The 12,736-nt window shown below is 36.0% G+C and overlaps 2 protein-coding genes across 2 annotated transcripts; both read right to left on the bottom strand.

Annotated features, from left to right (window-relative positions):
* Nucleotides 1–310: 310 nt before the first annotated feature.
* On the bottom strand, nucleotides 311–1,669 carry LOC117628433 (GDSL esterase/lipase At4g10955-like). Its single transcript, XM_034360892.1, has 2 exons — nucleotides 1,597–1,669; nucleotides 311–1,283 (listed from the first exon to the last, which is right to left on the bottom strand). Exons 1-2 carry the CDS (start codon nucleotides 1,656–1,658, stop codon nucleotides 311–313), a joined length of 1,035 nt encoding a protein of 344 aa, XP_034216783.1. The 5' UTR covers nucleotides 1,659–1,669.
* A 5,188-nt stretch (nucleotides 1,670–6,857) lies between these two features.
* Nucleotides 6,858–12,736, bottom strand: LOC117627370 (dynamin-related protein 5A-like). Its single transcript, XM_034359440.1, is given in 17 exon segments — nucleotides 6,858–7,240; nucleotides 7,343–7,482; nucleotides 7,635–7,863; nucleotides 8,129–8,179; nucleotides 8,282–8,339; nucleotides 8,341–8,507; nucleotides 8,636–8,704; nucleotides 8,839–8,958; nucleotides 9,098–9,292; nucleotides 9,861–9,925; nucleotides 10,043–10,133; nucleotides 10,213–10,274; nucleotides 10,630–10,680; nucleotides 11,186–11,287; nucleotides 11,547–11,654; nucleotides 11,837–11,900; nucleotides 12,255–12,736. Coding segments are annotated over 17 exon segments (1,830 nt in total). The 5' UTR covers nucleotides 12,384–12,736; the 3' UTR covers nucleotides 6,858–7,111.

The following is a 12,736-nucleotide window of genomic DNA, read 5'->3' as shown; positions in this document are numbered from 1 at the left end:
TTACCTATCGATCCGTCATTCGAATGAGAAGTGATGGCCCTCACTTCAAGCATTAAGCCACCCATGAAAGAAATCAGTAGCTTCAAATGAAATTTCCATTCCGCAACTCATAATTTACAACTCTTATGCCATTGCATTCACGCAACCAAGCAGCTCCCTACTTGCTCCTATTCTTCCTTAACTAGTAAACTTCTTCACTTCTTTGGTTTATTCTTTTCAAAATCATGGCTGATGAAAACAAGATTGGAGGCTGTTTGACTACTTAAAACCACGAGTACATGGAAAATAATCGGAACAATTACACCGAAAACTATCTGTATTCGTTAACCTCAGACTGGAGTTGCAGATCGTCTCTCCACCATTGGTGAATTCCATGGGCTTCTTTGAGATCCCGTGACGGGGTCAAATTAACTGTCAGGTTTGCAGAAGGAATGAGGTGCAATGGAGGCTCCGGCGCTGGCTGCTTTCCCATTGCATGCATTAGTAGACCCCCAAGAGAATTCTGGGTTGCTAACCTCTCAATGGCTCCTGCTCCAATGTCCTGCATCTTCATCCTATGTTCAAAATACCCGATATATTCGGAGCAGATGTCATCAGCTGGATTGACAAATAGACCAGGGAACCATGCAGACAGAGTAGTGAAAGGGTTTTCTTCTGAATGACTTCTCTGTTGTGGTTGTTGTTTAGCCTTCATAGCAAGAGTGAGGCCTGCTGTAATCACACTGCCTGCAATCCGAATCCCGTGTTTCACTCTCTTGTCCTCAATCATCCTCTCTATCGGGGCAGACGGAAATGGTGGATTGAAGAGAAAAGATTTGAGGGAAATGCCATTGCTAGCCATAGTTTTTCCAGCAAGCATTGCCATGGCTGACCCTAAGGAATGGCCAGCTAACCAAACATTTGAATCACCTGCTGCATCAACCATATTCCAGACAGCTTGCATAGCAATCTCAAAGCAAGATGTCCGGTGAAGTTGATTTCGGAGCACCCGAACATTCAAATCAAGATCTCTTAAGATTGTGCTTTTCTTCAACAAGGTGCCTCGGAAGGCAATTACAAAACGAGGTATTCCCTCTACTGGGGAGTTGAATTCATAAATGGCACCAAAGATTGAGGAACCATCATCATCCACAAGCTTGCGGAGCAACTTAAAATGGAAGAACTCCCACCAAGGAGGAGCAAGGGCTTGGGGCCCTTCACGTTCCTCTTGGCGGTCCCGCTCAACAACATAGACACCCTGAACCAAACATGCAGCAACAGACCTTTGATGTTGAGTATTCTGCCTGCATACAGTGGAACACATTTTAAATCCCATATCATCCTGCAAATTCAAAGAAAATCAATTGATTCATATCCATAATGTTTTGCCTGAGAAGAATGATTCAAGCACTAAATTCCTTCAAATTGTGTCGATAAAAACCTTGGGTCAAATTAGAAGAACAGAATCAGCCGATTAGCATTACTGTCAATCACAAAACTTCCTCCGTACCATTTTGGTAAAGAAAAAAACACTTGATTCCAAACCTAAAAATACTATTCATTCATCTTTTGAAAAAAAACTGTGTGGGGGTGGAAAGGCAGAGTGTGAGGCCTCACCAATCAATGGAAGTTAGCTGTGATGGCCCTGAATGGTCGAAACTTTGCTTCTCGTACCCCATTTACACTTTCTATTTCCACTTGATATCCTCAGAAGCTGTTCTGCATTGCACAAGTCCAGAAAGTGGTCAGTACTGATTAAATATATCATGTACTTAATATCAAAAAATGGAAGGCACACATACACTTCTGAGAAATAATTTATATATACTAAATGACTTACTTCATTATCATGTTGATTGGTTATATAATGAAAGATGATTTAATTTGTAATTTGTATGCTAATTGATGTTGATTTTTACTTTAAGAAAATCTTGAGGCAATCTTAAGGATTTTTGCATAGTACACCCGAGTTCAATTCACATAAAAGACAATCTTGAGGCAACCTAATATAATACTCCCTCATTTCCCTCCTTATCGAATGACAAAAATAAAATAAAAAATATCAAAATGCAAAAAGTAGTATAAAAATTATAGTTGAAAATGTACATGACCAGTAAAATTTCTTTAAAGAATAGAGTCATATGCAAATGCAACCTAGCTTGCAGCAAAACCACCATAATGACAATAAGGGTCAAATTAAAATTTTGGTTTGTTTTTTTGAAACTGATTGTTTTCGTTGAAAGATGAAAACTACTCTGCTATCAGTCAATCACATAATGTTGCAACCATTGTTTAAAGCAGTTTGTCTAATGTCAACTCCAACATTCAATATCATAGCTACTTTCACAACCACATACTGAAATAATAAATACCCGATCACATGGAATTACTCAGTAATTATGTAGGCAAAGGTCATGCTCCCTATTCTTTAGTTAAAATTTAGCTAAAAACACACAAAAGTTATTTTAGGAACTCTATAAAATTTGAACTTCAATCATACTCCCTAAGTTAGAAAGTCATAAATACTATAGTTCTTTTTTATTTAATATGATTGGTTATCATCTCTATGAAAAAAATTAGTTTGTATTAATTAAAAGTTTAAACGATGCATAAAACAAAACAACATTAGATAATAAGGAGCCACTAGGGGTCCTTTCTCTCTCCTCAAATTTAGGAGTTCCTAGAGGTCTCTTTATTTAAGAAGGTGAATAGGGAGCATAGTTGGAGTTGTATTTTTCTAATTCCTCCCTAAAATTTGTCTAAGGAGGTGGTTTAAGGACCCCATTGTGGATGCTTTAAGTGCGAGTAATTATATTGTACATAGTATGAGAGTATGTCACATGGTATAACTCGTTTGTTAGAATATATAAGTGGATATTTATTGATATTATATCATAAGAGTGGGAAATATTAACCATATCGCCCATCCATATTATAACATGTGGACGCAGTAAAGCATACGTACATGTGGGTTTTTGGCAAGTCATTAGACAAAACAAGTTTAAACACAAATCAATCTCAACCACATGATTTCATTGAAATAGATCCAACGACTAAGCACCTCATTCCTCAAATGATGACATTGAATCTCTCAATTGCATGCATGCCACTATATATATATATATATATATATATATATATATATTCTTTTAGCAAGAATATTCTAATTGCCCCAATAATATCTGTGTTCCTATGTGCAAACATTGCTTGTCACGTGCGTACGTCCCCACCATTGACTTGACGCCAACTCTTCAATTACTCATGTAGAATTTTTTTTTTCAAGTGCCCATAGAGATAAGACTTCCATAAATAGGGCTTATGTAACATCCCACATCGACCAATGGAAAGGGGGTGATATGCCTTATATGTGCATGCCCACCTCCATCTAGCACGAGGCTATTTTGAGAGCTCACTAGCTTCGGAGTCAGGGGAACTCCGAAGTTAAGCGAGTTTGGGCTAGAGCAATTCTATGATGGGTGACCCATTGGGAAGTTGTTCTTGAGTTCCCATAAACAAAACCGTGAGGGCAAGGAGGGCCCAAAGCGGACAATACCGTGCTACGGTATAGCCGATCCAAGGTGTGACATAATGGTATCAGAGCCACTTTGTCGTATGGTGCGAGTGTGCCGACGAGGATGTCGAGCCCCTAAGGAGGGTGGATTGTAACATCCCACATCGACCAACGGAAAATGGATGATATGCCTTATATGTGCATGCCCACTTCCATCTAGCACGAGACCTTTTGGGAGCTCACTGACTTTAAAGTCAGGGGAATTCGGAAGTTAAGCGAGTTTGGGCTAGAGCAATTCTAGGATGGGTGACCCACTGGGAAGTTTCTTGTGAGTTCCCAGAAATAAAACCGTGAGGGCAAGGGGAGCCCAAAGCAGACAATATCGTGCTACGGTGGAGTCGATCTGGGGTGTGACAGCTCCCCTCTATAAAAAAATGTGGTTAGTAAAGTGGTACACAATTGTTTTTATATATGCTCAGATATTCAATTTTGCAAAAATAATGCATCCAACTAACTCAACCAAAAAAATTGCATCCAATTAATGATGTTCTTGAATATCGATACAAAATAAATCAAGTGTTAAAAAATATTTAATATCTGAATATGATCTATGATGATAAAGACTCATCGTCACAATCATAGTGATCACCTCAATCAAAAATGTGGTTAGTAAAGTGGTACACTATTGTTTTTATATATACTCAGATATTCAATTTTGCAAAAATAATGCATCCAACTAACTCCACTAAAAAAATTGCATCCAATTAATGACGTTCTTGGAATATTGATACAAAATATATTAGGTGTTAAAAAATATTTAATATCTAAATATGATCTATGATGACAAAGACTAATCGCCACAATCATGGTGATCACCTCGATTAAAAATGTGGTTAGTAAAGTGGTACACGATTGTTTTTATATATGCTCAGACATTCAATTTTGCAAAAATAATGCATCCAACTAACTCAACCAAAAAAATTGCATCCAATTAATGATGTTCTTGGAATATTGATACAAAATAAATTAGGTGTTAAAAAATATTTAATATTTGAATATGATCTATGATGACAAAGACTCATCGTCACAATCACGGTGATTATTCAAAAGGTGTAACATTCCTGATCCAATTTAATCAAATTTAATTCTTTTGTGAAATTTCAATTTTGCCCTTAGGAGTAGGGGTACTTTGGTCACTTTAAGAAGAAAAAAAAAACATTTATTGTAGGGCATTACGTAATTGTGTAAGTTTGTGTTAGATTATGTGATGCCCCAATTTAAGGTTCGCACATGGCCTTCAAAATCAAAAGACCAGCCCTACCTGCTTGTGTGATTGTTTGTTTCAAAAGGGAGGTTATTATATATATATCCGAAAGGGGAAGGAAGGGCTGAGTGGTTGGTGTGTTTTAGCGTTAACCTGTCTACGTCTTCCTCCTTTTAGAGATCCAAGCTTGGGTTTTGATACTTTTGAGGCTCAAGCTGTTAAACGACCCGCTAGGGGGAGACCCTTTTCTCTGTATTTGTCTGGGTTATGCTCTCCTTGTACTTTAAATTCTCTCTCTTTATTGGTGAATGCTAGCAACCTTTTCTCCAACCTTCTCTTTTGGACCTTCTCCCTTTTTCTCATGACATGTGTCACTTTCCTTACACTAAAATAAAAAAATAAAAAATGTAATTAATGCATCAAATAAGGTAACATTTGTTTCCAAATTTACCCTTATTTTTTTATATATTGATTTTAATGTTTCCTTAAATTTATTATCCAAATTTGTTACAACTTTCTTATCACCTTGTTAAAAAATTAAATAAGAAAAAACATTATTTTTTTTCTTCTCTTTTTTGAAAGACTCCAACAAATAAGACTTACCTAATTAATGGTTTGAAAAAAAAAAAAATTCAATAATCAGACTTACCGAATTAATGGTTTGAAAATGCAATCAATGAACTTCCTTTTAAAACAGACTTTCTTAGAAGGACTTCTTTTGTCTGTATTAAAAAAAAAGGATATATCTTTTGTGGATTTTTTTAAAGGTCCTTATTGTGTTTTTTTTATAACAAAAAAAAAACGTTTTTCCTCCAAAAAAAAGACATTTTCTTTTAAAAAAACAGATTTATAAATTTTTTAAAATTTTTACATATGGTAAGAGAATTATAAGAAAAATTGGATAAATTGAAGGATAATACAGTGACACATATCATGAGGAAAAGAGAAAATGTCCAAAAAAAAAATTTGGGAGAAGGTTACTAGCATTCCCCGAATTTTCACTACTAGAGAAAAGTAACGTTATTTTCACCCCAATATTACTTTTAATAATTATACATGAAATGGGAGGTTGAAGGGCTGCCGCTGTCTCTCTATTCGTTAATTAAAACAGTAACATAACACGATAATACATTTCTACACCATTTTGCTTACCCATGCCATGACAAGTTTTTGGGTGCAAATATTTTTTTTTCTTGACAAAAATGAAAATGTTCCTAGTTGTTGCTAATCTTTCCTTTAATACTAGTAACCTTCTCTCCAACCTTCTCTTTTGGACCTTCTCTCTTTTCTTCATGACATGTGTCACTTCTCATACACTAAAATAATGACATGAATACATCAAACAAACCACATTTTGTTTTCCAAGTTTACCCTTATTAAATGTATTATCCTTCAATTTATCCTCTCTTTTTTTTTTTTCTACAATTCTCTTACCATATGTGAAAAATTTTAAAAATTCTGTTTTTTTTTTTATAAAGAAAATGTCTTCTTTCTCTTTTTTTTTAATTTAAAAGAACACAATAATGACCTTTGAAAAAAACCACAAAAGATATATCATTTTTTTATACAAACAAAAGACATCCTTCTAAGAAAGTCTGTTTTAAAAGGAAGTTCATTGATTACATTTTCAAACCATTAATTTGGTAAGTCTGATTATTGACTTTTTTTTTCTAAACCATTAATTAGGTAAGTCTTATTTGTTGAAGCTTTCAAAAAAGATTATTATAATTTTTAAAAAAAAGTTTTTACTTGTTTAATTTTGTAACAAGGTGATAAGAAAGTTGTAACAAATTTGGAGAATAAATTTAAGAAGACATTAAAATCAATACAAAAAATAAGGGCAAATTTGAAAACAAATGTTATCTTATTTGATGCATTAAGCACATTGTTTTTAGTGTAAGAAAAGTGACATGTCATGAGAAAGGTGGACAGCATTCCCCAAATTGGAAAAAGAGAGGGGATTAGGATACAATATAGGGGAAAAGAGAATAGATTTAGAAGAAGAGTAAAAAGTATAAAACCAATTAGAAATTAAAATAAAGAAGTTCGATAATTTAGAAAACATTAAAATTGGTTAAAAAAAGTTTTTAAGTACAAAGCACATTAAAAAATATGGGACATCCATTTAGCAAATCATATATACCATATAAATGTCGCAGTTGAAAACACAAGCATAACGACATCAAGTAAAAGATGGCATCACCCCTTGTCAATTCGTTAGTACATAAAATGAAGGCTAAAATTAATCAGCAAACCCCCCTCATTTCCCCCATTACAACAAAATCTTAAATGAATGAATTGTGTGGCCTTCTCGACAAAATCCACATCCGAAAAGAAATGGTGCATGTGATGCATGCCTACTTAGCCCAAGCAACTGAATCAATTTCTGCTTGAGCACTTCTGTATAACTCCAGCCTCTTCGTGAGGGCAGAACGCCTCTCCATTATTGCCGGATCCTCGTTCAGTAATGAGGACAACTGCTTTGTCTGTTCAAAATATTTAGAGTAATCAAAAGTCAATATTTGCCCTCCAAAAGATTGATCAATTTTCACCCCCAGAAATTATAGGTAGAAGATTTTTGTACTAACCTCCAATTTTCCCAAGTCAGTGTAGAAATGGTCAAGAAAGCTTCGTTTTGCCTCTCAGACTTGGCAATAGACAATACACTTGGGGATGGAGTTACGCAAACTTGCACATACCATATTGACGTCAGCCAGAACCGTTATCCCTGTTTTTTTAAAGAGCAAAAAAACGTAGTGATTGGATAAGGTGCTTTGTCATGATTAGCAATTAACCATGTTACTGGTTTAATAGAAGATAAAACAAAGTTTAACCAACATAAAATACATGCAAGGCTAATTTTTAGTTCATGAGACTCACCAATTCGCCTGAGATATGAATCATTGTATCTATCGAAAATCGAATGTGATGGGTTGCCACCCTTCTCAACATCTTGAGGAAGTTTACGGAAGAAATCAACTGTCAGATAACTACACTCCATATCAACTAGCTTTAGTGTTGCCTTCTTACTTTCTTCTCTCATCCTCTCAAGGGAATCACTAGCTGCATGTGTAACCTCAACTCTAAGAGCAGGATACTGCTTTAGCTCCTGTAAGACAACAAGGAGCAAAATTTACCCAACCACTTGCAAAAGTATGAACATTTGGCCAAAAAAAAAGAGTACCATTTATCCAAGATCTTAAGAATCTATGAACCCAAGAGAAATAAGAATAACCAAAAGGAGGAAAAGAATACAAGAAAAAAAAATATTTACCACTGTATTACTAGAACTACCAAAACTGACACCAAAAAAACAACAAAAGGAAAAGAAAAAATCAATGGAAACAAAAAATTAAACATGGTTGTGAACATACTGGAGTCTCATTAACAGACTTGTGAACCAGATCCTTCAAAATGGCATGAACCTGGAATCGTGAAAAATTGAAAATAACTCATCATCGTTCAAGCAGCGTAATAAAGTAAATACTTGCAATTCACACAGAATGAAAAGTAATCTCTTTTCATACCGCATCAACAGCTGCCTCAGCAGGACCTCTAATAGTAATTACAGAGGATTCAATGACCATGGTAACCTTGTTCAGGAGCTATTAGATGAAGTTGATATCCATCAGCTTCAGTAATGAGCTTCCTTATATTTTCCATTGAAAGTTGCTTGTCAAATTGCAATCTTTTTAGAGCAGCAGGAAGCTGGTTATCAAAAACGTTGTAAATCTTATCACCGCCAGGGCGCCTGTGGACAACAAAGAACATATTAATTTCAGACCATTTTATCAAATGGATTAACCAAGAAAATGAATACTGAGCCAAGCTGCACGATTGTATACAGTTTTCCCTGCAAGATTGTAACCGAGAAAATGAATACCGAGAAGATGTTCTTTATAAGTTCCATCGAATAGACGACATATCTCCATGATTGTATACAGTTTTCCCTGCATGTCCAAAGCAATCAATCAATAGCAACTCTTGTAAAAATTACAAACAGAGGTGGATTTCATAGTCGTTTAATTTGACTTTAAAAGCAAGAAACTTTAAAATGATACTACAAGAAATAAAGCAAACTTACTCCAGCGTCTGCAGAAATGGGCTTTCCAAGGCGACTCAGTTCAGCTTCAAGTTCAGCAACGGTCTTGCTAATGAGGGGCTGGATCCCCAGGATTTTCAACTTAATTACTGTTTCCAAATGCCGGGACAGTAACCATTATAATAATTTAGTGAAAACGGCCAATATTTACCCAACAGATTAAATAAAAAAAAGATCTACTAACTTGATTTCCTCTTATAGATATTGAAACCAAATTAATGAAGGCTATCCAGTTGCCTACCTTAGAAAGCATTTTTGCTAGATGCTCAGAACCCATTCTTGGAGCAAGGTGCTTGTATTCTGGGGTAGTAGAAAAATACTCGCGTTCTCTACGCCGGGCAGCAATCATGTCAACATTCTTGTTAATGTCCGCTTGTGAGCGATTCACGACCCCAACCCAAGGAAATTTTAGCCGATATGACTTTCCTTCCAATATCTAAGTAACCCAAAAAGGAAAAGAAGCTCAGAATTGATAATTGCAAGCGCTACGCTGCTTCAATGAGTAAAATAAGGGTATCCAAAATATATGCATTACCACACTCCTAGATAAATAAGTGACAGCCAAAAAGTGGGATTTGCTAATCATTGCGACTTGCAAAGAGAGTATATATACAAGGCATATCTGGAATGGTTCCAGAACTAGATCATTTCTGTATGTGTGTATGAACTATGTATCTACCCCTCAAAAATAAAATCTGAAGATCAAGAATGTGGGAGACAAGTTGAAGGGGCGGATTAGCCTATAAATGCATCTAGTCATGAATCAGCCTGGATACCTCTATACTAAGCAATTTTTGAAATATTCAGGTATAACTAACTTTTGAGTCTGACATACAAAATACACATAAATAGGTCTTCCACTGTTTCTTAACTATAGAAAAGTCAGAAAGATCTTTTGGGCAATAAAACAGGAAGCTATATTACTTTAGACTTTCTAGCTTAATAGTTGATTACCAAATCATCCAGTGTCACATGTTTTAAAACAAGATACAAGGCAAACTTACTTCAGCTGCATCAGTACCCTTGTCCATAAGATCAATCTTCGTCAAGACTCCAAGTGTCCTCTCCCCTGCAAAAAGAATGCCAATATACTGAATCCTTTACCATCTACAGTTTCCTATGCTAGATACAACAGTAAAAAATTATGCAAAGATATTTGCAATGTGTAGAAAACAGTATTAGTCACCTGTTGGATCCACTTCACGAGAGATTCTAATTGCATCAGATGTAGCAAGATCTTGATTAGCAGGTGAAATTGCTAGAATTATACAGTTGGGCTGCATAAAATGTTGAAGACACAAAATGATTCAGCATAGATAACTTTGAAAAAGAATACAAAATTGCAGTCGATATTACCTTCTCAATGTAGGAGCGAACCATATTTTCAATGTCTTGCACAATAGTATCCGATTGACCCTCTACATGCCAAAGAAAAGTTGTTAGTGTGGTCTTATATATACAGATAGTAGTTCTGTCTTCTTTTGCAAAGAAAACAAGGGAAATGAAATGAGAATTGTTAAAAATGTCAAAGGTTAAGTCTTAGGTTCCTATCCAACCGAAAAAAAAAAGTCCTAAATTCCCTAGGGGAACACAATCAAGCAGATTTTTTGTTAAGGCAGGTCCTGAATTTTAAAAGTGAGGGCTTCATGTTCCACCTTTCCTTCTTCCATTTTCCTTAAGACTTTTTCAGACAGATAGAATGGCAAAGAAAAATGCATGTAATGTGCCTGCCTGCGTAACAATTGATAAATCTATGAGATCGATAATACTTACCAACAGCCACTTTTGTAAGCCCGGGAAGATCAATAAGTGTCAAGTTGACAACTGCCAAGAATCAAATCATTATAAATCGGTTAAATCACTAGATGAGATTATCAAAATGTGCATACTAAAACCTAAAATTACATGAAAATGTTATCATGCAGATAAATAAGAAAGAAAACTTTGGACGCCGTTCCCTGAGATTAAAACTCTATTAGTTGAGGCCCAATGGCTTTAATATTTTAAATGCAGTCCAAGTAGAAATGACCTTCCAATTTATCTGTTGGAGATTGTTTTGAAAAGAAATGTGAAACTAATTGCAAAAATTTTGTGGACTATGTTTTCAGCGGGGCAAAGACCAGTATTACAAAGGAAATTTAACCCAAGATTGTCTTGTCATATTCAAACTATTAACTAAACAGTCTATGAAACTTAATTTGAGTCTACCCACATTGTTCCATGTTGCAAGATAAGTCGGATACCAAGTTCACATTCCCATTCCAAAATCATAGTGTTCTTTAGTTTAAGTTAAGCAAATAAGTAAAAGAAAAAATATCCATTTGCTTACCATTAGGAGAATATATGCTAAGATGAATTGGAACACTAGAAATTTGTTTGCTGCGGCCAGTTTCTCGATCTGTCTCGTCTGAAATCTCCTTTCTCACAGCAGCTGTACAAATGGTAATCATATAAAATGAAACAAACATGCAAATAGCTATCTCTCTCTCCCTCTCTTACAAGATATATCGGCTCACTGGATTTTCTTCTTTGTGATGTTATTTTCAAATTCTTATATGGGGAATATCATCTAAGAGGTGAACTCTTTATTAAAAATTTACAAACTTCGATACAAATAAAAATTAAATGGCATTGTCATATAGCAACAGAAATCCCAACAACCAAATCACAATGAAGATAAAGAAACCTACCAAAATCGGTGAACCGCTTCCTAGGAAGATGGAGGAACTCCGCATATTCTCTGCTGCCTTCTTCAATCTTATGAAGTTGTAAAACAAGCGGACGCCGGGTAACAATTCCTGCAATTATTTCTCCGTGCATTATTAAACAAACATCCAAGAACAAGAATCAACAATAACAATTACAGAGAGTTAATGACACAAAAAGAACTAAGCCTATCTGAATGACTAAGCAACTATCACCAGCCAACGGACCAAACTGCCACAAATAACTAAGATTTCTTGGGCTTCGATAGTCTTACCAGAACCACGTGGTAAGAAGTCCTTCCCAACAATGCTCTCCAAGACAGAAGACTTCCCTGAACTCTGCACGACAGAACAAAAATATAAGCAAACATTATATATTAACATCACAACAAATTCAGTACTTCAACCAATTCTTCTAAAATTTGCTATCATATTCCACAAGTCTTGTTTCTTTTTTCTTCCCAATTAGCAAGCATGTTCCACTTAGCGTAGACAATTCCTAGCAGTTCAACCGAAACGCATAAAAGCAATTCATTTGTTTTTAAGCACCACGAGTATAAACTAGTTCGAAGCATTAAGCTTTGGTCAAACTCGGGGGCTAAGTTACAGAGCAGATAAAAAGAAACACAAATCAAAGTTCATATACTCGGATCGATGAGAGAGATAAGAGAAGGCGAGGGATCGGAAGCGGACCTGGCCACCGACGACGGCGATGGCGGGAAGGGAGTCCCAGAGCGTCGGTAATGCGCTAGCTTCGCCATGGTCACCTAGAGCTGTACAAGCTCTTTGGATTTTGTTCACCAATGAGATCAGGTTCTCCATTGCTGGCTTCGGAGATCGATAGCAGCAGCAACTACGGCGTCAGACTCAGATCCAGGAGATCTGAGGCGAGCTCGAAACGTTGACGTTTCGGAGACCTAGATCTGTGAAGAAATGAAGACGACGACGGGCCGGCGAGAGAGAGAGAGAGAAAGAGAGAGGAAAGTGGGAAGTTGAGAGCTTTCGAAATTTCGAAGTGGTGTTGCTTTTGTTTGAAAGCTAAGTGATTATATGAGAGCCTCCAGCAAATGCGACGATGGTCCGGGGCGGTTTAGCGTGTGGGTTTTGGAAAAAACGACTTGCGTTGAAGACTGATGGAATTGAATTCGCCTGGACTCGCTAGATCTACGTTGCCG

Source organism: Prunus dulcis, chromosome 5 (genome assembly GCF_902201215.1).
Source record: "Prunus dulcis chromosome 5, ALMONDv2, whole genome shotgun sequence".
NCBI classification, from domain to species: Eukaryota; Viridiplantae; Streptophyta; class Magnoliopsida; order Rosales; family Rosaceae; genus Prunus; species Prunus dulcis.
This window is presented reverse-complemented; position numbering and strand designations above follow the sequence as displayed.

Excerpts from the sequence above, each read along its gene's own strand:
- LOC117628433 (XM_034360892.1), bottom strand. The coding sequence starts at position 1,658 with ATGGGGTACGAGAAGCAAAGTTTCGACCATTCAGGGCCATCACAGCTA. Across the intron at positions 1,284-1,596 it reads CAGCTAACTTCCATTGATTG|GCAGAATACTCAACATCAAA; the intron begins GTGAGGCCTCAC and ends CACTGTATGCAG.